This window comes from Myiozetetes cayanensis, unplaced genomic scaffold (assembly GCF_022539395.1).
Source record: "Myiozetetes cayanensis isolate MyiCay16 unplaced genomic scaffold, myiCay2020 scf3, whole genome shotgun sequence".
Lineage (NCBI taxonomy): Eukaryota > Metazoa > Chordata > Aves > Passeriformes > Tyrannidae > Myiozetetes > Myiozetetes cayanensis.
The window spans coordinates 56,277,189-56,303,107 of NW_026087521.1; the positions used below are offsets into that span (position 1 = coordinate 56,277,189).

General features: G+C 40.5%; 1 protein-coding gene across 14 annotated transcripts in view; it reads right to left on the reverse strand.

The window, feature by feature from the left end:
• The window catches only part of TBXAS1 (thromboxane A synthase 1), a 266,105-nt gene that overhangs the window by 47,692 nt on the left and 192,494 nt on the right, over positions 1-25,919 (reverse strand). For all 14 annotated transcript variants that reach the window (XM_050324636.1, XM_050324632.1, XM_050324635.1 and 11 more), the window contains one exon: positions 21,079-21,393. In XM_050324636.1, coding sequence (XP_050180593.1) covers positions 21,079-21,393 — 315 coding nt within the window. The remainder of the gene's footprint in view (positions 1-21,078; positions 21,394-25,919) is intronic.

The window sequence follows — 25,919 nt, forward strand, 5'->3', positions numbered from 1 at the left end:
ACCTGGGGAAGGAGCTGCCCCACACCCTCAGTCTTGGGAGCTTTCCAGGGGACAGGTCACTGTCATGCCACCATGGTGAAGGCTCAAGTATCCATTGCATGTGCCACTGTTCTCAGAGCCTTCCATCCTCAATACTGTCAGGGCAGAGCCTTCCCAATAAAATTATTTTAAGTAAAAGCCAGGGTTTGCAGCAGAAAGTGCTTCTTGACATGTGAATTCTCAGCCCATGAGCAAAAGATTCATGGGTTCCCCCTTACCCTCGATGCTTAAATGATGAATTAACAATTTCTAGAAAGCAATTCATAAAAGGAGAAAGGGCAGATTTTCAAAACTATCAGCTTGTAAATGAAGCAGAGCCGATTCTCTGGCAACTCTTCTAACAAGGTTTCACATTATTTGTTTTATGATTCCTAAAGATCTGTTACTAGCCTAAATCCCAGCAGGATGAGATGCCAGGGGAGTTTAATTACATTCCACCTATGGGGAACATTTAAGGAACAGGGGTCTGAAAAAAGCCCCACAACTAAGTCTAAAAAGAAAAAAACAAATCTGATTAAAGCAATGATATGAACATACTGTGTCTCCTAACCATAGGTTTAAAACATTATCTTCTTACAAGTCTCAAGGCATAGAGCCAAATTGTCTTCTGAAGCAAGCAGAGAATTTATACCATCAATTTACAACAGATATTCAGGATTCAGGCCTATGGCTTAAGTAAATACTTATGAGAAGTGGTATTTTAAAGGTTTTAGTGCTCTTTTGGTGCTTTGATTCCAGTTTTTTTTTTTTTCTTTTATGTAAACTAGACATGCCCCATGCTGTGGTAAAAATCCTTGGGATTCAGGACAGGTTTTACCTTAGACATGAGCTATGGTTAGTGTTTCCAGGTATTAACACATGCCCTGTGCTCTGCTGGCTGGGTTGCCTATTTGTGCACACCCCCATGGCACAAACATCCACCTGGTCCCCAGCAGATATTGAGGCACATTTCACCCCAGCCAGGAAGGTGGGAAGGAGCTGAGGACGTGCACAGCAAATGCAAAAGGGAGACTCACTGATCCACAGCCACGACACGAGAACCTGCTGTCCTCAGCATAAGTGTGAAGGAGATGGAAAGAAAACTGCAGGCAGCCTCCTCCAGGTATAATTTTTTAAATCTGGAAAACCCATCTAGCTGAAATATCTTTCTCTGCAGGAACAGGGCAAATGACTCCTGTGCATTCAGCTGGGACACCTGAATGGTGGACTGGGCAGTGGAGGAAAAATACTGTGTTAAAGGTGAGAGGCAAAACTAGGCATTTCCACCAGTCCCCCTTCTGGCACCAGTCACCCACCTCAGTGTTCTGCCACCAGCTGTGATGAGATCCAAACTCAGCGCCCAGGGAGCAGCTCCCACAAGGGGCTGCAAAAGGAACAGTGAGCACCACTTCTCCAACAACTATCTGGAGTCAGTATTATGTCCTGCTGTACACAACCAAGAGACTTTCCACTAAACAAGCACTGAAATATTTAATCATTTGAAATGTTCAAGTGCGACAAAATTATCAATGAAACTAATTAAGAATCTTGAGATAATAAGCACTGACGACAAAATGTTCCACTCTAGTGCCTGCCATTAGGCAGTCAGGATTTATAATATCTGTCATTTATAAAACTTACACCCTGAAGGATCTCCGTGCACTTTCAAAACGTGTGCCTCCACATTCAGGTAGTCCTGTTCCCCAAGGAGACTCGAACTACTCATGCATACCCACCAAAGGTTCTCAGATTAGAGGTGAGGAATTCAGACCACGATGACAAAAATTGGAGTATATCCAGCATCACAAGCAGAGAAGGTGGGTAGTGCCAGCTTTGGTGTCTGCAGGGACAGGTCCCAACCCAGCTCTATCACGGGGACCCAGAAGGGCAGGCCACAGGAAAGTGAGACAAGAACACACAGAACAGACGTGGGGAGGAAGAAGGTCATGGATTCAACAAAAAACCCACGGTGCCGGCATTTTGTGCACCGGGATTTTTCAGCAATTTAGGACAGGAAGTGAACTGGTGTCAGGCAATCGACACTGCAGATGGGTCTTTAAGCAGCCAACATGTAAATGGGTTTTGGCGAAGATACCGCAACTAACAGTCTTTTTTTTTTTTTTTTGGTGAGAAATGCCATTTTTAGGTACAGTCGGAGAAATGTTGCCTTCTGCTTGCTAAGAGCAGGTGTACAGATGTCGACAGCGAGTTCAGGCAAGTGCCAGGTACTCGAGAGTTGTCACTGGGTATGTAAGCTGCCTCACATCATCTCCAAGCTTTTGCAGGAGGCAGGATTTATTTTCTGCTGAGGTTTCCAACGAACCGATTCTCCAGCAGACCCTGTCTTTGGGCTCAACAGCTCAGCACAGCCTAACTTTTATTTCGTCTTTGTTTCTAAGCTAAGCTGTCTATGCCAGCCCAACTTCTAAGTGAGGAAAATGGTGGGTCTTTCTGACTCACCAGCGTGGCTCCCGATGAGCTGCCCACGAGACAGGTACAGCTAATCTGAAATGACGCCTGGTAACTGCAACATCTAATTTCAGACTCAAGGCACCAATTTCCCAGTCACTTTGTAGCTACACTGTGTTACCGTAACGGGTTCTCCGCACAATTATCACAACACTTAGTAAGTTATTCATTTCTGAGAGCGCTAGGAAACGTTGTAAATTATTTTCATTTTAAAGAAAGCAGGCATATTCATCTTCTGGAAGAAATAAATAGTGAATATTCTCACCTGTATTTTGTTTATTTTTAATGTTTTACAAAAAATTTTATCCCATCATTAGTACGAAAAAATCTTTGCTTCAAAAGAAATGTAATAAACAGGCAAGAATTTAAAACCCAGGTGCCTTTGTGGCAGTGGCATGCATCAGGCACATGCAGTTTGAATATTTTATACTTCATAATTTTTGTCTTAAATAATTAACTAACTTTAACTAGTGATTGTCCAGTCCATAAACCACTGCTGTGGGTTTAGCTGCATATTATATCTCTGAGTGTTCCTTTGGTGGCTCTGCTTCTCCCTGCTCTGAATCTGGACTGAATACATCCATAAGCCTTGCTCGATTTTTAACTTAGAGATCTGGTTCCTACCTCACTCTGTAACAAATGTAAATCCATTTCCTACAGTTTTCCCTTCTGCAGCAGATCCAAACAGCTCCAGTGTTCACTGCTGGACCAGTATTCAGTCTAATATCTCTTAGCATAGCAGAGAAACCTCCTCGCTCTAGCTGGTGACATGGGCTTATTTGATTCTCTCTTTACCTCTTTCAGTCCATAAATGAAGAGGTAAAAATACCACAGCTTCGGTTTGATTACTGTACTGCTGACAGAAATGCAGAGCTGGACCAGGAGACAAGATGTACTCAGCCACTAAAGAGTTGTACCCTTTGGATAAGACATTGAAATTAAACCCTTTCTCCTGTTGCTGGCTTGGAAAAGGAAGTTCTCCTAAGAGCTTTTTCATAAAAACATACCACCAAGAATGACCTTGTCTATAATTATCATCCCAAAGCATAGTCCAGTGTTGAAGGATATGTAAGTGTACATATATTTAGATGCATAAAAATGCACATGAGGGCTTGATAGAGTTTGCCAATGCACATACTGCTTAGAATTTGCATATCTGCCTGAGTACAGCAAGTGTCTCTACCACGTTGCTCTGCAGAGCCTGAGTATTAGTGGCATTAAAATTATTACTTCCTTAATCTGAAATGCTAAAAATCCAAAAGGCAGTATTCAGATTTCTATTCAGTTTCAAGCAACCATTTCAGCAATTAGTTTTGACTTGATAAGAGATCTGGTAACAACATTTTCCTACAAAACAAAACCTTAAACCCCAGCTTGAGGTAACACTTCTCATCTAATTTCTCATTGTGTATTTATAGAATCATAGAAACTGGGTAGTAATACATTGAAAAAAGGATCTAACAGCACTTAGAAACACTTAACTACAACAACAACTGCAACAGTTGAAACAAGGGCATACTGAACAAAACCAGGTCTCTAAGACAAATTTGGTAAGATTTCACATTGGTGGAAAACTGCTTTTAGAATACTCTATCCAATTCTAATATCCACATTTTTCCAAAGGATGTTAAAAACCCATAGGTGAACCTCTGAAAGCAGGCACACATATTGTTCAACCTCTAAAAAAAAATTAAATAAATAAAAGAAAAAATAATGTTAAGAATGTACAGTTTTAACACAAGAAAACTAACAGGCAGTTTACACTGTGGTTTACAGTTGTAGTCACACAGTAAAGAAAAAATGCCTTTCCTATGCAAAGGGTCTTTTGTACAGCAGTCTGAAAACAATGGAAGTTTAAGGGAATTCAAGGGCAATAAATTGAAAATAGAAACAAACCTAATCTTCATTTAGGAGCATATTTAACTATGAGACGAGGCGAAACAAAACTGGGGTAAATTCACTGTTGCCAGAATGGTTAGGGTAGAAGCAGGAGGGAATGACACCACACATTCCCAGCTATATTTATGCAGGATGTCATGACTGGTGGTGATATGAACCCATATGGCAGGAATGAGGATGAAATCAGAGCCCAATTCCAAAGGCTACCAAAAATGAAAAAAGTCCACATCTGAATGCTATGGCCTGGATCTATCTCTGTTTTTTTCTTGTAAAAGCGGAGCTAGGAAAGAAAGCAGGATGTTCACTTTGCACCAAGTCTCTATGTCCTTGCACTGTTCTCCGTTTAAGTGCACTGCTAAGCCTCCACTGATAATAAAAGATTGATTTAAAAGACCATTCCACAACCTAAGCAAACACTGAGCCTGGTTAATGTTACATATCATATCCTCTTGTCATTTACTGCTACCCTGTGTGTTTACTGTGCCTCTCACTCCCCCTCAGTACCAGCCCAAATTTGCAGCAGAGCAGCTGGTCCTCTGGGGTTGCTGGTACAACTGCAACCCTGAGCCCAGCAACAGAAACCTCTTGATTGATTACAAAAGCACTGCCTGGCTCTTACTTAGGATCTGAACTAAAAAAACACCCTCCCAAGGTTTCAGGTCAAGTCTTTGCAGATTTCTTAAATGACAGGCACCTCTATGTCACAAGCTGAACTTTACTTCTTGTAAGATCTAAATTTTAATCAAATCCTCTGCATTCCTATATCAAGGTTCCTACTTCAGTCCAAGAGAGAATATAAAAGTAGGTGGTGTGAACAAAAAAAGAATTAAAAAAATTGTTTCCACTCCATCTTTAATTTCTTTAAGAAAAGCTATTATTTAGCATGGGCTACTCTTCTTATATCAAATCCAGTATGCAGCATGACGAAAACATCCATGTTCTTCCCACCAATACAGGAGGAAAACGAACTTAATGGAGTGTGTTATGTTTTGCTTTGTCTTTCTCTTGTCATTTTTTGTATTACCGGTTTTGCTCTGTGCTCCTTGAAAGCATGGTGAGTATTGCTCCTTTCCTTTAAATAACTGAATTGTAAGAATAAAGGGAAGTGTCTTTGGAGCCTGATTCTCAGTTTCATTAACTTCCTTAACAGGCCTTACCACAGTTGCAAGTGCTTGTTTGTATGTTAACAAGATAGTACCAAGCAGTAATGAGGTGATGATAATCCTGCTGCAGACAAATTGTGAGGTTGATGTACACACACCTTGATGGTCCGTTCCCGTTACAGGAATGGCAAAAGAGGGAATAAATGTAAACTGAGAATCAGGCTCTGGGTTTGCAGTTACCCTGGATATAGTTTGTGGGATTTATATGTTTAATTAACGCAAAAGGTAGAAGCTTCCATAACCCTATAAAGACAATATGTTAAACAGTTTTGCCCAACATTTCTAGAACTACAAAACTTGCAGCAACGGAACAATTAAAAAGATTACTAAAGCATATTGTTTTGTATGTTCTTCTTGGGATCCTTCATTTTCAAAGTAAAGAAAGACATTTTATGCCATCTAATTAAAACAACTGGGAGGCGTTTTTTTTTTTTAATTGATACAATAAACAGAATTAATTCAAAGAAGCTCTCTGTCCTTGGTTGTACACAAGATTAGACTGCATAGTAAAAAATTCCTAAAATTTAAATGTATGGTTTAATGACTTTCATAGACAATACCTCTTCTTCCACACTGCAGAATTAAAAAGCTTTGTAGGGACTACTCAAAACTCTGTTGAAAACAGTTTACGTTTCTGTGCTTGCATACGGTGATGCGTCCACAGCCTTTAATTTGTGCACCCCAGGAGACCTGCTGAATTCTGTGGTTCAGATCTCTGATGAAAATCACTGTATTTTCACTGAAATCCACAGGAGAAATACCAGATGATTTTACAAAGTGTTTTTTGGTGAGATGTAAGTTATCCAGAACACACAAATACTGCTCAATGAGTTCTCTGTTTCCCATTCTAAAACTTTTACATTCTCTGTGACTCACACTGAAGAAACAGGACCAATAATATTATAAGACTTGTAGGTACTTTTAGAGGTTAGTATTTATGTATTATTTGGATGTTATCATATGAAAACTGCTAAAATAACCTCAAATATTTAGAAAAGACATAGTACTTTTGTTCCCACTGTCAGAAGTCTGCTGTGCTGAAGTGGCACTGGGTTACCAAACTGAAAGAAAAGAAAATCATTTTCCTGATAGTTACTGTTTGGGTTAAACATTGCTGAGACCTGTAGGTAAAGCAACCACTCCTCTCTCTGTACAAATATAACAAACAGATAAGCTTCATTACAGAATCAAGTAAGGAGGATTACAGCAAAGTGCAAAGTTGCAGGCGATGGTTGCAACACAAAATGAGGAGCAATGACAGTACCTGTGGGCAGAGTGGTTTCTCATGGTAGCTCTCCGCATAGACCTGTGTGTTTAGGAAAGTAGGAAAAGGATCAGAAAAGGAAAAAAAAAAGGAGGAGACAAGGAAGCACCAGGCACCATCTCAGAAGTATGGCAAACACGGCTTGGCGAAGGACTGCCACCATCCATGCCACTTCATGGAGCCGTGAGTGCAGGAGACACATCCTGCTGCTCAGTTCCTGCTGGGATGGGCAAAAAGAAAGCGTACACATTCCTTGTAAATAAGTAGGGTCACTTCAAAGATGCTTGGATCTCAGCTCTAAGCCAAACAATCCAAAGGCTCTGAAATTTCAGCTGGCTGCTCAGCTCAGCACAGGTAATCAATGTAAACAGCCAACAAATTATGACATGGCACAAAATCTGACAAATGTTGGCACCTTCCTCAGCTGGCAATGCGGCCACATCCACCTTTCAGTATGGGAGTTCACACACTCCTTTGCAAGAGATCAAGCACTCTCAGTTTGCATCCGAACTGCATTTTGTCTCCCATTGAGCTTGCTCAGGCAACAGGCAGTATTTTAGGTAACAACTACTCCTTCTTGCTCCTTGTACTTTCACAGGGAAATTGCTGGTAGTCATGACTTTCTTATTACAGAAAGCATCAAACACATATAAAAGTTTTAAAATAACAAGCCATTGGGGGAAAACCCCGCAACCTGTGACACTGCCTGAAGACATGCATGCAACTGGTGTCAAGCTGTGACACTTAAAGCATTTTTGCAGCACCCTCCTAAGACAACCTGGCAGTGCATATTTGTGAATTTCTTACAGGCAGGGAGTAAAATGCTTTTAAACATCATCTTATTCCCCCCTTGACTTCTCCTCCCAGCAGGGATCTCCTCTGGCTGGTTTCTACCAGGCAGGTAAAGCACTATCACTTTTAAATAACAACTTCTCCCACTACTTGATTTCCTTGCCCTAAAGCCTAGAGAAATGTATCTGAACACTGGGATGCCAGCACCACAAAGAACCCAAAGCTCGAAGCCGCACGTGCTGGAGCAGGATGCGACACTCCGGACCACCCTGGGGGTCTGGCAGAAAGCCAGCCATGGGATCTCCACATATAGAGACTTTGGTGATGAAGTCCAGGGAGTTTGCACGTTTTTGGAGCGCAAATTACAAGCAAAGCTGCTTGTGAAGATGTACTTTTCAAGAGTGGAGGGCAACAGCACAAAGCTGGGAGAGTCCCGTAATTTGACAAACTGCAAAAAATTAGCTGGGCCCTCCTCCTTAGAAAAACAATGGAAAACCTCACCTTTGGGTGAAGGGGCATTCATACTGCCTGCAAATCAAGAAGTGAAATCCAAGTAACCCCTCACGGCTATGCTCCAGCTCTTCCCTGATGCTGAAACAACATCAGAGCTATCTGCTGGTGGTGCTTAAATGCTTGTGTTTTTCACATCACAGAGGCAGGAGTTTTGGACCCCCTGATTCCTATACTTACATACCTTTGGAAATTAGCATAAACATCTCAGCTGGCTACCAATGTGATTAAGATGTGCCTCCACTTTGCAATTTTTCCTTTGAAACAAAGCAAAGGCTTTCATTTGTTAAGTGAAAATTCCCCTGTGGAAACCCCTCTCTCTTTCCCTCCCATTTCTGACCCCATATTGGGCACTTTAATCTAATTTTGGTTTGAGGTTTTAGAAGCTGAAGGCTGCTTCTGAAGATCACTGAGGGAAAAGAAATCACTGGGAGGAACACCACACTTTGAACTGAGCGTCCCTGGCACAGTGCATATTGGAAAAAGCAGTGAGAGCATTTCCCAATCAATGTAGCTGTATTTTTCACAACCAGTAAGAAGAAATGGAAACCTATGGTAAATAATGCTGCTTTGTACAAGTCCAATTACCCTGAATGATAAATTGCCTAATTATTTCAGCTCTAGAATCTTTCCCAAGTTCTTTATCCTTTTCTTTGTAGTCACTGTCTGCAGAACAAGAGCATTTGACTGTTACTAATTAACAAGAGGGAAAGACGCAGGACATTTAGTAAATTTGCTTCCCTCTATATCCATCTTAGAGTTATTTTCCCCCATCGAAGTAAAAAACCCACCCAATAATTTATTTAAAAGCTGCTCTGATGGAAGAAATTTTTCTCCATGACTACTCTATGATATTAAAACAACCAGCTTTTGTTTCTTACACTCTCCAGAACTCCAAGAGATTAAAGGCACAGCAAGGTTAGATTAACACCTTGACGTTATCTGTAAGGTTGTCTAGTTATCAGTCTATTAAATCTTAATTCCTGACTGCACAAACTCTTCTTCATATTGTATCCTGATTTCAAACAAACTTGATGCATCTTGAAAAAAAATTCCAAATTGCAAGAGTTTTTAGAAGTGTTTTGTTCCAGTTCACAATACAATGACTTTTTGACATCTTGTTACTTCCTTGTTTCTTCACTTAGATCAACCACAGCAGCAGGGGGGTGTGGATAATAGCCCAATGTTCAGAACTTTTTCACTTCTCAATTTTCTCCTTTAAATTTAAAGTGTACCTAGGAATATTGAGAAAGATATTAAAGTTTATTCAAAATTTCTATTGAACCAGAAGGTCAAAATCATCTTAACGTGTTCCATCTTTAATGTGTTCCTGATAGAGCATTAAGCATTAAAAAAAATTAATAAACCCCCCACAATATTAACAGAAACTTTTCTGAAATTCTATTTTAAGATGCATGTGAAAGCAAAATGTTTTACATGGAAAATAATATTAATATTTTGTTGAGTTTTGAAAGCACATTTCATACAGGTGGAAAACAATGAGTCAACAGTACTAAAGAATTAATTATTCTGCTTGCAAAACATACCTTAATGTACTATGCCTCAGCGAAAGCCAGGAAGGATAATTCCTAGGACTGAGAAAGTAACTAAGTTCACAGTCTCATTATATCTCAGATATATCTTATATCTAAGGATGGTAACAGCTAATAAATTAGTCTTCATTCAAGCATCTATTTATCCATTCGGTGTTGGCTAAAAAAACAACATTCCAGTCCATACAAGCTATTGGCATTTCTAGTGTAAAAAAGTTCTGAGCCTCCCCCAGTCAAGGCCCCAAATGCCTATCTCAGTTGCTGCTGCAGTAGTGAAATTCCACTTCTGGTCAGACCACTTAGATAGAAAGAATTGTGGAACACTGACCACAACATTCAAAACATGACCAGTTACACAGACGAACAAGATTTTTTGGTTGCTTTAAAGGATTTGATTTTGGAATAGATTCATAACCTTTCTTATTAAAACCAGGCATCAGATTAGTTGTCAATAAGTAAAGTTGCAGCCATGGATTTCAGGAGACCTAACTTCAGCCTCCTCAGGGATATTCCTGGAAGAATCCTCTGGGAACAGACTCTGCAGGGAAGAGGGGTTAAAGAGACTTGATTGATATTCAAGGATCACTTTCTCCAGGCTCAAGAATGGTGCATCCCAATGAGTAAGAATTTGGGCAAAGCAGGGGAGACACCTTAATGGATGAATAAAGGACTCCTGTCACTACTCAAGCATAAGCAGAAAATACAGAGGAGATGGAAGCAGGGTCAGGCCATTTGGAATGAATATAGAGAGCTTGTCAGAGTAAGTTGAAATGAGACAAGGAAGGCCAAGGGCTATCTGGAATTAGTCTGGCCAAGGATGTCAAGGACAACAAGAAGGACTTTTTCAAACACATCAATAAAAAAAGGAGAACAAGGGCAATGGACAGAAATCGATGCACAGGAAGTTCCACCTGAATATGAGGAAGAACTTCTTTACTGTCCAGGTGACCGTGCATTGGAACAGACTACCCAGAGAAGTTGTGGAGTCTCCCTCACTGGAGACAGTCAAGAACTGTCTGGATTCAATCCTGTGCCATGTGCTCTGGGATGACCCTGCTTGAGCAGGGAGGCTGGACCAGATGATCCACTGTGGTCCCTTCCAACCTGGCCTATTCTTTGATTCTGTGAATATTAGTGAAAAATTGGTATCATCCAGTTCTCTGAGACAGTAAAATATATTAACTGGTGTGAAACAGAACATTCCTCAGATAGCATATGTTTCCTACTTTCCTTTGTGTTTTCCTGACTATTCCCTTTGCCCCAGTCCTTCTATCTGGTTAAGTAAAGAAATGTTTGCTCCTATCACTAGAAGACCACTGCATTTCTAGAGCAAGGGCACACCTAAAAATATCACTTTTTCTTTCTTTCCATATTAAAAGAAAAGCGTAAGATGAAGTAGGATACACAATACAAAAGCCACGTCATGCTGATTAAAAGTAACACAAACACATTGTTAGAAATGGAAATTATTTAAATACATATGTGCTGCCAGGTTGGTAAAGAAGGAATAAAAAAAAAAAAAAAAAAAGAGGGAGGGGAGGTCACAAGAAGTTCATTCTACCAAGAACTGCTTTACATAATCATGAAATGCAAACTAGTTTCCATTCCTTCTGGCACCAGCTCATTCAGCCTTCACTTTGAATGCTTATTGACAAATAAATGGACTGGTTACTTCCTATTAATGTTTCCTAATTTATGTACATACCTGGAGGAAAAATTCCATTTTGACCTCACATTCATACAAGCTAAGATCATTTTTAAACTATGAATATGATGAATACAATTTTAATTTCTTCTTGGTTGCTGCTGGGGATTTGCTGTTTCTTAATAAATTAGGCATGTGTTCTCCTCAGCTCAACTTTTGCACCTTACGCATATAATATGTGCAATTCAGGAGTCTGTGTGAAACTTTCAGATGAAAGACCTTCTTTTCTTCAGCCATGATCCATTCTCTTCCTTCTTTTTCTCATGCACAAACACGACTTGTTAGTCACTTCTGGTTTATAAGTTGTTCGCCAATACTTCTCTTCCTCTGCCCAAAAAAATCATAGAATGGTTTGGCTTGCAAAGGACCTTAAAGATAATCTAGTTCAAACCCCCTTACCATGGGCAGTGACACCTTCCACTAGACAAGGTTGCTCAAACCCCCATCCAACATGGCCATGAAGGTTCCCATGGATGAGGCATCCACAGTTTCTCTGGCAACCTGTTCTAGTGTATCACCACCCTCACAGTAAAGAATCTAATCTGAAACTTTTTATTGTCTTTTTGTTTAAAGCCATTACCCCTTGTCCTGTCACTACAGGCCCTTGTTGCAGGTCTCATGGAAAGTCCTTATCATGAAAATGGTATTTGTTTTCACAAATCTTGAATCCCTATTGTCCTGACCAGTGGAAGAGCTACTAAAGTAAGACTTTATCCCTTGGTCTTGAAGGCCTCTCAGAAGCAGACAGTTCAGTTGAGATCCCTGTAGCAGACAAGGATGTGAGGGATGGACCAACATTTTCATCCTTGGAAGAATATGCCTGTCCATCTGGGTTCACGGAGGGATCTCATTCCAAATGGATGCTAACTAACAAAAAGCTTGAAAATGCTTCTTTGTTTAGCTTAGTATTTAATATTTAATATTCCTCAGAAGACAACTTCCTGCCAGATGAATGTGACTGGCTGCTAACGCTGAGACACAGTGTAGGGTCCTGACTCAGATGTCCAAGGCCACCCTCTCTCATTTGTAAGTTCTTTCAAGGGCCAGACGGCTTGGTTTCTCTGATTTTTTTGCATCTGAGGTTGTGCCCATGGCTACTGTTCTCTCTTTCTTTGCTAAATAACTATGATTCAGCAGCATAATCCTTATGGAAACTTTTGGGTCCTTACTTCCATGAAAAAATCTGTATAATAAATATATACTTATATATATATATATTAGTGTCACACCTTTCTGAACTTGAATTCTGCTTTCCCTTTGACAAAACTCCTGAGTGCTAGACAGGCTGCCACTGAAAGAACAGGCACCTATACCTATGAAGGCACGCCTATTCCTGAGAAGTCATGCCATGTTCACTTCTTTTCCTGTCATATGTAACCCTTCTGGCTACTCTCACTAGTCTGGTGAGAGTATGTCCCTCCCAAAGTCGTGGAGGTGGGTGGTGGGTTGAGCTTATCTCCTTACTCCCTTCTGCAAGGCTCAACTGCACAGTGCAAATTTGATCTACCAATTCTACCTGGAACGATGCTCTGCCCTGAAAACGATGTTACCCATACGTAGCCAAAAAAATAATGCTGATATAGATAGTTAGCATTGATTGGACGTTGATATTGGTATTAATTTGTCTGCTCTGTCCCTGATGTTGATTGCCATATGCAGGAGCAGTTTGGATACAAATCCTGAGGAAAACTGTAACCAGTTTCTTTCTCAGCAGTAATATTTTTCCTTAAATTAAAAGCAAATATGTTCATTCCTCCATAAAAACCTCAGATGAAAGGAGGGAGGTGAGGGAGAGAAAGAATAGAAAGAGGGGAAAGATGCATCCTTCCCTTTCCTTCCTCTTTAAACAGATCTGCCTAATCACATTTAAAGAGCTTCATTATTAACATCTTCACCATTAAATGTTCCATGTCACTAGAAAAATTTATTCTTTAACATGAACCCTGCAGCAGTGATAGTGGGTCAATTATTATGAGGATGGCAAAATACCAGGAAAATTCAGGGGTGAAAATGAGTATCTGTCTAGCATACATTACCTGAGACTCAGTTTTGCTCAAGAATAGCAATAAGGCAGAGTCATTGAGCAACATGTGACATTGCAAGCAAAAGATAAATTAGTCTTCATGGGCAAGAAACTGATAAGCCTGAACAAATGGAAGAATAAAAGTGGGGGTTTTTTATTATTTTTTTATTTTTTTTACTTGGGTGAAAAGGGGTAAATGAACCCTGCAGTGTCAACAGCAAGAGGTTCCTTGAAATAAAGGTACATTAATCATCTCAACAACACCATTTCAGACCACATAGAATCACCAGTTGTCAAAAGGACTTTCCTAGGAATGAAATAAGTTTTTTTCATACTCAGGTTGTGGGTTTGGTAGAGTTCTTGGAAAAGTCAAGGATGGAGTACAATGCAATCTTCAACCTGTATGTACAGAAGCACCAAAAGACTAAGATAAAAAACTGATTTCAGACATTGAGTGACTGCATGAAGATCTGCAGAAATATAACTTAACAGTACTCAGTCTCTACATCTTTAAAAGCATCTTTTTATTTGTTTACAACAAAACCAATTGCTGACAGCTGACACTTGCGAGGCTCTGCAACACCTTCTTAAACAAAAAAGAAATCAAAGAGTGTCATTTCCATCAAGAGAATAAACAGCAACAACACACAGTATTGCTTGTGCTTACTGGTACTGTGTGTTTTGTGCATGCATGTGTATGCATGTGAAACTGCGGCTCTCTGCTGTGGACGTTTTTCTGCACATTATTTACAATTCAGTCTCCCTTGATAAATGCAAGCCTCCACTGTCAGCAATATTTGCTTAGTGAAGCTTAGTCTCTGTAGTTGAAAGCTTCTGAGAGCACAGAGCCTTGAGATACTGCATGAAAGGCACCAAACTCATGCAAATTGTTGTAGTAATTCCCTGGCAGTGACATCTATCTCTCTGACTTTCACCTCTCATTTTTCACTAATGCTCAGAGAAAACTCTCCGTCCTACCAAGGAGACTCTCTGCACAGACAGCTTAAAAACCTAAAGCACTCAATCAGGTAGAGAGACACCATAAAAATGGTCCTACCTCTCTCTGCTCTCTAGAAATTTTATGGAAATGGAAAATTTTGAAATGGTAAAACCTCTTTACAATAAGACATCTCCACAGTAAGACATCTCCATCAGACTGCAGAGATATTAGCGAAGGAGTTTTTCAGCGTGAAGAACAGAATCATAAGCCAGTGTAAAGTAGTATGATTCCACTCAAGTCAATGATGGCAATTACCCAAGATGAGCAACTGCCACATCCAGTAAGCTTGATAAATTACAGCGTCAGAATCATCAATCATAAAGGAGGTGTTTGTGTATCAGTCCGGTTGAACCTGGCCCATGCACAACTGACCTCACACAGCAGCTAAAATGGAATTTAGCAGTGTCTCTTCATAAACAAAACTATGGATTGCAATGACTTCAATCAATATTATTGACATGAAAGAATAAGATGAAACAGTCTGGTCAACATTTTCAATTAAATGTATTGAAAACATTCCTGGGCCCTAGAGCAACAGAAAATCGAGTATTTATAGGAACAGGAAGATTTCTTTCTGTTAAAGAAAAAAACTCCAAATTGCCATTAAAATAGTGAGAAGGTTTGACAGGATTTTGAAGTTTCTTGAACTTTTTGGCTTCTAGCCAGAGGTGAAAACATTGGTAAGTCATACCAGAACTGAATCATTACACTAGTACTTTGTGTGGATATGAAATTGGATGGAGTAGAGGCATATTGAGTCTTATCCAGCTCTTCATTCCTCTCCACACTGGTGTTTCTAAGTATCATATCAAACAATGACAGGAGTTGTACACAGCTTTTTAAAAATAGAATGCAAAACACAGTCTTGCAGTCTCCAATGACTGTTTTACAGTAATAGCTACCCTTTCCTCTAGTCACTTTTATTTGCCACTCCTTACTCCTGTGCTCTGCTTCACCTTTGCCAGGGTTCCTGAAAGTATTCCTAGGCATCAGCAGCAAGGAGCAGTGAGCTGGTACCCCGTCCCTCATGAGACCCTAAGCCTTATGTATCAGTGCAGCAACACATCTCAGGGTCACTAAGTAGCACTAACCCTTCAATGCAACTTTTTCCTGTGGTGCTTTAAGTAATGATGGGCTAGAAAGGCCCAAAAACTTGTAGTACCCAGGCTACCCATTTGCTAATGCAAGGCTTGGTTATCTATTACTGAGAACACAAAGTAAATTATTCCTGAAGCCAAGATTAGAATTCAGGGTGCTCCTTGCTACAGGCTTCACTATGCTCTGCACCCTCAAGTATGGATTTCATTATTACATAGAGACAGAGCAGTTCATTCTCATACTTCTTTTGCCCTACTTAGCTGCCCCAAGCATTCTTGCTTTCCCTCCCTCAAGAAAAAGACCTAGTTTCACTTGTTTAACCTGTTGTGTTTACTTTGCAACAGATCAGGAGAACATACCTAGACACTCACCACATTTCGCCTATGGGTAACAAATAGCTTCTCACAAGAAGTTAGCTTGATTGCCTATGTTTTTGCAATCTATTTTATGCCACAACTCTTTCTGTCTACAATTACGCAGTCCAGTAAACCACCACCAAAAAAAAACCAAAAAAAAAAAAAAAAAAAAAAAAAAAAAATTGATAATTGTGAATGATTCAGGCTTGAGAGTAGGAAGAAGGAAGGGTGAGATACATGTAAATGCTAAAATGAGGTAAGAAAAAGAGGCTGGGAATCCCCAGCATGGAAGATGCAGTTTTTCAAGGCCTAAGCACTGTGGCTTAGGACAAAGCACAGAGAGCAGCTCAGAGCACACAGTGGTGCTCAGAAGGAAGTGTCCATCTGCTCAGAACGAATTTATGCTGCAGGCTTGCTATGCTTTTGCTAAGTGCACACACACATAAACAAAAATCAACCTGCTTTTAAAACAAAATAATCAGTCACAAGTGCAAGAACTGTTCCTAAACACATCTTGTTCTTTAAAAACTCTGCACAGGGATTATTATTAACTGACATGCAGAGGTGAAGACCATGGGTGCATTCCTTCTCACTGGGTTAATATGGATAAAAACATCTCTTTCACAACTGTATAGCCTCTAACAGTTTAGGGATGGTTAGCCACAAATGCTATAAAAAGAATGAGGTCTTGAAATAGCAGACTTTCGTGGGTTTTTTTCCCCCTGTGCTCCTTTAATGGTATATACCAGGCTTGCTTCTCAAATAATGCATATCACTATACCTCTACTAATACCAAACATGTGCCAGTTTACAGCCTTCTGAAGATCTGACCCCTCTTTGCTGTCCTGGAAACAGATCTGTGGTCTCTGCAGAAAGTAATATTATTTTATACAGACACAGATGTAGGCGTCCTGCCCCCACCAGCTCATATTTAACTCTCTTTTCATCCTGTTTATTCTGTCTTCATGGTATCAAAGCAAGCTGCACACCCAGCAACAAGCTTGGAGCAAATAGGTACATCTTATTTTCAGTGGATTGCCCTTCACAGTGCACATACTACACCCTCAAGGGATTTATGAAGAGGATCAGGTCAAAGCCTCTACAATTTGAATTTTTATTTGTGTGTTAGAGGAATTATGCTTAAACTTGTTTTTCCCAGTGCAGTTAGAGCAGACACAGGGATTCAGAGGTAGAACGGGAAGATGCAGTGTGTGATGGCAGTAGCCACCACTCAGTACCTTGTTTCTCTGCTTCTCCAGGGATAATAAAAGGCTGTGCACTCCCTTTCCCTACATCCCAAAGACCCAGACAGAGGTGAGGAGAGAAATAACCTACGTGTCCTACCCTATGCAATAATCAAGGCTAGAGTCTTCTGCTTGGCAGGTTGCGAAATGGGCCAGGTGCCTCTTCTCACTTGGAGGGAAAGAGGCACCATCTCCACACTGAGATAACAGTCAAGAAAGACCTAGAAAGTCCTTTAGCAAACACATAAGGATGGTCCTAGAGGTAAAAAAAAGAGATGACAACCCACGACTCACTTCAGGCACTGTTTTCTGAGGACACTTCCCTGGAAGTGTCATCTCCACAATGTATTCAGGCAGTGTGGTGGGGAGAGGCAGTGACATCTCCTAAGGCAGCTCTGAAACAAATTTGGCTGGACACAACACAGCAGGAAAACATGATCATCAGACTTACCTCTCCTCTGGGCTCCCCACTCCCAGCACATTGCTGGGGCTAGACCACTTCCAGCACTTAGTCTTATATTTCTGCACCGCACTGCAGCCACTTGCTAGCCCAGCAGTGTCTCGGCTTTCTCCATACCCTTTATGCACTCCCATCCTGCTAAGAAACCCACTGCACAAATCAGACAGGCAAGAATCACAGCAAACTCGGGGGTATCCTCAAGTAAAACACCCAGAGCGACCAAAATATTGCTGTACACCCAGATGGACTAACCCTGCTCTCTCACCTTCCAGACTATCACAAGGTCACCGTGCTTTGCGTTTTTAGCTGGAGTGCCAAAAAACTGGAACTGTGCCTGTCATTTATAGCACCTCTTCTCAGATGGCTCTCACATGTCTTTATAAACTTTGGTAAATGAGTATATAAATCACTCTGTCCACCACCAAAGTACAGCCATCTCTGGGATGATACACAGCAGCTGCTGTAAAATCATACCACATCTCTACACCACAGATCAGGGTAATAAAACATGCTGCATGAGGCAACTGCAATGGTTGAAGAAAGGAAGGGGATGTGGTGGAGAGCATTTTGTAGTTATAATTACCTGAGTATAAATTTGGCTGAAGAGGGTACTGTGTTTAATACTTGCATATCTGCAAATCAAATCAGTCTTCTACCACCTGTCAAAACAACTTGACTGTATCATTCCCCATGTTTTGGCCTTCTAAAGCCCTTCCTTTCTGAAAATTGCAAAGCGCCTTGATAAGAGCAAAGCTGATGTGCTGAATACAAGCAATAACCTAATCAAATTTCTTAGCAACTGACTTGATAACTAACTGTGAGCCTGTAGCTTCTATGTCCTCTCCCTTCCTCTCTCTTGCATGACAACTGAACATAGCATCTATATATACCCTGTTCTAAAATAGCTTCTGCTCCCGTAACTTGCAAACCGTTCACATAGATCTCATTTTCTAGGCTAAAAGTAGTTAATTACAGTCACTAAGGGGACTGAACTGCTGCACTCTTTTCCTTATTCTGGGATGGGCTCTTTGCCTAGTGTATTGCCCCTCTGCCCCGCTGCCAAATCATGAACTGTTTATAAAAGGAAATCTTTTGAAGGATGGGGCTGCACAGACCAGATCTATGAATTTCCTTGTATCAGGGACTGCAGATGAATAGTTATCCTTCTCTCCCTCTTTCCCTTGGCCATGCAGCAAAATATGCATCATCTAAAGCTCAACCTGAAAATTCATAAAGTACAGGGAAGTTATTTGAAGGATCTTCCAATAATTATATGCGATGTGGGACAGCATAGTTTGGGATGAGGACACCAGTTTGGGCTGAGGGCACCACACAGACTGTATACAGTGCTGACCTGAAGAAATTATTAGTTTACTTTGAGTGCCATCTCTCTACACATTACCACAAGTGTCCTTAGGTCTCCTAGATAGTGCAAAAGCTGAAATCATTAGCAAAATATTCCTAGAGAACCAAGAGAGTTAAGAATTGTGCATTTGAGTTGGATTATTGCTGAAATATTACTAATGGTGAGTAACAGCTCACTCAAACCATATACAACACAGGTTCCATTTAGTTCTTGAGCTTGGATCAGGAGCAGACTCACAGCCGAATCTCTTGCACTGCTTCACACTGCAGTCTCCAAGTACGCAACAAGGGCTCCTTTAACTTGAACTAAACCAGACCAACTGCTAGGAGGAATTTGGTACACAGAGCCAGGCTTAGACTAACCCAAAATAAACTCCTGAGGTGCACAGAGTGTGCATCCAACAGTCCTCACTACCAGCTGTGCTAGAGGATGAATCTGTCTATGGGAGCACGCTGCTAGTTAACATGGACATGGCTGTATGCGTGGACTCCCTACATGAAATATCCATAAACAATCAGCCAGTTAATTACTGCTTACAGTCAGCTTTCTATGCACTTACATGGAAAAGGTCTAATTCAGATCACCATCTACAGACAGACACGAATGACATCACGAACCTACCCTACTGGATACCTCTCCCAGCAATTTCACTTTAGTTTCTTAGGCTGTCAGCTTCCAGGAATTGATGAGGAGATGAACCATATTTTCCTTGGGACTGAATAATAAGTGCTTCTGTGTGCAACTCTGCCACCAGTATTAACCAGCAAACTGCACATACTCCAGAACAAGTTGCACCTTCCGATCTTTGCAGGCCTTACGGAAGTCAGTTGACCTAACTATACACGAGGCCACAAATAGGTCTGCCATATGTGAATGAAACAAGTAAATACACTCTAGCTGCAGTGATGGAGAGCTAACAACCTAAGGATATAAGCCAAGCCCTACAGTTAGAATATCAATGGTTTCGTGGTATCGAGTTAGCTCATGCCAGCAGTAGGTATGAAGCATGCACCGAAAAAAAGCTCTGTGGATCTGACTGCACAACCCTAACCTCCACTGCTGTCATCCATCTGCACCCTCAAAGCAATGGCAATCTTAGGTGGAGAACCACCATGCTCAGAACCTCACCGTGAAAGACAACAGACAACATTTTCTGTGTACAGGAACGCTGGTTTTTATGTTTCCACAAGCAAGAGGAGGGAAACAGAAGCTTTTGAATGGACAAACTGTGCATAGTCGAGAATTTTCTAGCACGAGCAAAGCAGAAAATTATACAGCTCTTTTCTTGTTCTGTAAGTACAACACAGAATAGAATGCATAAAAGTATGAAACCCCAACAACTGTATAGTAAAGGCTTTCAGCATGCAAATCCTGCAGCTAAAATCCTCCAAGACAGCCATGCCTGGTGTAATTTTATTCCTGTTAGGCTCATGTTCTGTTATAAAAGCATTTGTGAAAAGAAAAAGACCCTCAATCTGAATTATCATAACCACCAACTTGTGCAGAGAGCGTAGGGTGGAAGAATGACTGCTGCATGGTCTGCTAATGATACCAAATATGGTCAGTGGTTATCCAGGAAACATAAATGCCCTTAGCAAATACAGATATGAAGGAAAAGCAGTTTGAACATAGTATAAGAGAACTAAATATTGTGATTTTTTTTTTTTAAGCTTACACATATATTCTGCTGCTAAACCAAAAAAATTATGAACATTTAAAGCAAAACTTCCCAGTTTATGGTATGTAAGAACACTGTTTATTTTCCTACAAAGATCAGTAAATAAAATTAAAAACAAAACCAATAAAAGTATTTGTACAAGAGGAAAAAATGGAAATGTTTTAGTTTTAGAGCCTGACAACAGCTGGTTGATTTCAATAATGTAAAATACTTTTAAAAAGCTAAGCTTTCACTATGACACGAAGTTTCTAGGCCATCTCTTGTGTTGCTGTAAAGTGATCTAATTGAACAGCTTCCAAAAAAAACCTAAACGATAGAGATTTTTAATTATTTACTGAAAATATTAATAAAGTGTTAATATATGCATATATGGCTGAGACAAATAGGGGTCATGCAGGTGCCACAGTGGCATGACGGCATTCACACTGCCTTGATCCCTGCAGGAAGCTCCACACCATACTCATAACACATCATACTCACGTGTTTAGCAGAGAACTCATCAATCTCCTGAAGCACCTTCTCCTGGCACTCTGGGTTGGTGGCTAGCAAGTACGTGGCAAAGGACAGTGTGCTAGTGGTGGTCTCATAGCCAGCAATCAGGAACAGGAAAGCTTGGCCTGCTATCTCATCCTCTGTTAGCGTCTTCTGAACCTTTTCAGATGGGGCCCTGCCAGGAAGAGGTGGCTCGTTCTGTCTGGAAGTGGCAGATGGGCTGATCACATCAGAGCACCCGGCTGCCAGGGAGTCAGCTGAGTCACAGGAGTCAAGCATCCACTGGAGAAAATCCCTGCGCCTCTGCAGAACACAGGATGAGAAGAAACATGAATGGGTCACAGAGAAAGGCCTTTACCCACAGGCGATGGCAAGAGAGAGCTGCTTCCTATTTGTACTGCACACTTGGTTCCCACAACACAGCCACCAGTCTTTCACTGAATGAGAAGGCTTCTACAAATCAGCTGGAAATACCATAACCTGTCCCTGCTTTCTTCAGAAAGGTATGAGACTGATCTGCCCCCAGTACACAACAGGTACATATTTTCACAGATGATTGCTAATGGTCAGTTCTATAAGAGCTACTTTCATTCTCAGGGCGAGCTTTTGGCACTTGCTGGAAATCAGGGGATTGACACAGACACTGTACATGCAGTCCCATGGGCACCTGCCGAGTGGAAGTGGCACAACTCATTCTTGAAGGAGCTGGTCCATCTGCTTGGGTGCACCACTCTCATTTGTTCATATGGTCCAAAGCACGAAAGTCACCATCTAAGTTCAGGGTTGCATCTACAATACTTTCTTACCAGCTTAACCTGACAGGGCTAAAAACTAATCTCAGTAAACTGGGACACCTTTTTATGACCAAGTACACATATAAGCATAGCTTTATGTTACCAACATAATTTTGGGGTTTTTAAATTTTTAAAAACATACTTGCAGAACTGTATTACGACAGTAAGTATTCCTCTACCATAAAACCTGCTTGGGTGGTTTGTATTTGCAAAATGCCCACGGAGTGATTCTACTGCTATGAAAACTGCTTTCTTTTACACTGGTTTCTGACATAAAACCTCTAATAAACAGACCTATGGACAAGAGTAAGCTGACTCCAAACCAGTCTGGACAGCAAGCTTGATTAGGCTTTGAAATATAACCCAAAAGGTTTGAATTGACTTTTGCGAGTGGGCATAATAGAATTGTGCTGAACCCAAGCCATAAGGCTGTGTGATTGATTTTCAATTCCTCAAATACCAACAGAATACATGATAGCTCAAGGATTTGAAAGTGACTGCAGTGCCAGAACATGACAACTTGTGCAGTGGGATGGACAAAAGAAGGGACCAAGTCTTTCTTCAAAAGAAAAGAACATGCTGTAAAGCTGCATTTATCTGCTAAAAATAAATAAATTTAATGATTTCTTGTATCTGATCATTGAGACATAAAGTAGAAAAAAGAGCCAGACAAAAGGACAGGCAAACAAGATAAGAGTAAGGAAGAACTAATTAATTATAAATGTCGAAGGACTTAATCAGATTATTTATTTTTCTCATGACATGGGGAAAGAGAGCAGTTAGACAACAAAAGAGGAGAAATACTCAGTGTCCTGTGCTTAGTTCTGCTGCCAACAAACTGTTCTGATCGATCTACAGGCAGAGAGGAATGGTTATTTTGGGGTTTGAGTAACACAAGGGGTTGGCACACTGCCTCTTTAACACTCCTTCCCTCCACTTCACAGAACCTTTTCATTTTGCATGTATACATTATGCACCTTGTACCCATGGTCACAGTGCATCTTGCACCCTGGTACACCCAAAAATCAATGTTCCAGGTAGCAGCCAGTGCCAGTCACTGCATGTTGAAGGATTCTACACATTGGCCAGCAGAATCACAGCATGGTAGATATGCTTTTCCACCAGTACATAGAGGCACACAAAACAATGTTATACGCATTGTGCTCAGCAAATGAGCTCCAGCTCTGAAAATACTTCCTTGTGCCTAGACTTAGGTACAATTTCCACCAGCATGATAGGATACCTCTGCTCTATTATGTTCCTCTAGATTGGAGGAAACAAGACTTCATGCAGACTTCAGCTGTGAATAGCTAAAAATCTCATTTAACTTTTCCAGGAAGGGCTTTATTCACATCCTGGGAGTCCATGTACTGCACAACTCAGAGTCCAATTCTTTGGCATAGTCTGTGCTTCAGGGGTTTCCCTGGAATACATATTTGCATTAGGCCATTTTCAAAATTAATAAGAAACATCAGCAAAAACCCCCCACCCCCCAAAAAAAAAAAAAAAAAATCAACAAACAAAAACCCAAACAACCAAGAGAGTCCAGATCCAGTGTATTCATTAGTGTGTAGATAAACTAGTTCAATGTAGTAATGAACCACATCTGTAGTGATATTCTCTTTTATTTGTAAAGTCAGTCACCATTACCTTAACTACTTTTATAACATAAAAATGTAAAATTACATTCATATTCAGTGGAGTTGTAACACTGTAGTATCCTATAGCTCAAAAGGTATAATATTTGGTATGGTTCTGCAACTATCCTTCTCTAGCTGTGAATTTTCTTGTAAACAAACCCATTGCTCTCTGAGGGTTTGCAGTTCCCAGTCACGAGCTGTTAGCCAAGTCTGGTCTTATATTTAGACAATACACTCTCTGGAGACCCCATAAGATGTTTCTCCAGCCTTAGACAAAATCAGGTTCTGGCCTTATACGAGGCATGTGGTTATTGCTATGATAGTAAAGTAATAATCATAATGACTAGAGAATAAAATTTCATTCACAAGAATTTTTGCTGAAAGCAAACTTAATGAATACTAGCACGAGTGAATATTCCCAAGAATGTGCTCTGAAATGCCTCTGTGGCCATTTTGAGGAGCTCTTTTTATTACTCAAGTAATATATTTGGTTAGGAATTTAAAAGCTTGTCTTGTTGCAGAATCTGTTTTTAAGGTCACCCTATCGAGAAACAACTAGATACCTTATCTGTGCCATGTAATTTGCTCGCAGGTGAGCAGGTGTTGCTAAGAGCAATGGCTTCATAAACAGCCCTTGCAAAAACAACATTCATCTGTAAAAACTACTTGAATAATAGTGGGGAGAAGAAAAGCGCAACATTAGAAAGATGCAAGCTTTTTCCAAGATAATTCTACACAGTGGAAGGAGCGATATTTTAGCAAAGCTTCTCTTCCTTATGCTTCATTCTACTTCACTTTAGGCATCGGTATAGAATGCAACATAAAAAATAATCATCAACCCAAGCAAGAGAAGATATTTCCAGGGATGTAACAAGTCATAATGAAACATATTTTTTCCCACACCATCAGGATAGAAAAATCACTCTGATTCAAAAACCTAACAACAGCAATAGAGGTAAATATTAGCATAAAACCAAATATAATTGTATTGTTAAGTACTAGAAATGAGGAAAAGATATCTCATGAAAATTCACAGGAGGAGTTTCTCCACTTTGGTTGCCAGCAGAACGAGAAAAACATTTGAAAAGGAATTTTTTTCAGTTTGACAACAGACCACGTACTGACAGTGTCACAGCACAAAAACATTCTCTGGTCATCACATCGAGCTGCTAGCTTCCTTTTTTCTATTAGGGACATTTGTTTGATTTTCCTCACAAAAACCAGAAGCCCATAATAGCCTCTATCCTGTCCTCTGACACTTGCATAGTTATGTTACAATGGCCTCAGAAACAAGTTCCTGCCACAAAAGTACGGTGTGCTAACGCAATGGACTCTTCTTTTGCCCTCGTACAACACAGAGCCTATCATTAAGCCAACGATAATTGAATGGAAAGCTATGATTTGAAAAAAAAAAGTAATTTGAATGCAGTACGGGACAGGGTGCATGTCTGACTTGGTGGTGACACAGACATACCCTTTGAAATATATAATAAGACAAGCCCCGCTTCCAGCTTCCCCAAGATAGACACCTTGCAATATATTTCCTGACACCAGTGTTCTGGGCCGTATCATTTCTCTCATTAGTCTCCTTAAGCATCACCTGGCCATGCAGAGAAATCACTCTGCACAGAACCGTAACGAGCGCTGTGCTACGCGCCGGAAGAATAGACGTGTGCTGTGCTGGGGAAGGCCAATCCACAGCATCCATCTCCCCTCCTCAAATCACTGCCTTTAAGTTTTGCAGCTGTCAGAAGAAGAGAGATGTATCCCTCACACGCGAGATGCATCATGACTTTCCTCACAGGAGGCAAGCGTCCTTGGGGGGTGGGGGAACGTCTCCAGCTCTTTCCATCCTAAACAGGGAACTGTGTTTTCATACCTAAGATTGCCATGCCAGCTGACCTTCTGGCAAATTCACCACTGCTTTAGGGGTCCAGGGGGCCTTTGGGTTATGCTTTTGGTAGAGAGATTAAGCCATTCAACTTCTCTGCAAGGTGAAGTCAAAAATTACTTTAAGGAAAACTACCAAATCAGTTGGAATTTTTGTTCTTAATGCTGTGATTTCAATTATGTTTTCTTCAAACTATGCTCCAATTTTGCACCACTGATACATTAGCTCCTCATTTTGACTTCAAAAGAGCCCCAAAAAGCAACTTTAAGTTCAATCAAGGAATAAAAATAAATGACATAATTGGTTGGTACTCTGTAAAGCAGTTGCTGTGGTGCAATGAATTCATACAATTAATGCTATATGGTAATATAATACCATTCACAATAAACTGTACAGACCCTCCTAGTCTTTCTCAAATGCTCTGAGGGCAGCTCAAAAAAGATAGACTTCAGAATCCTTATCTAACAGGTAATAAGATCACATCTCACATTATTTCAGCAAACT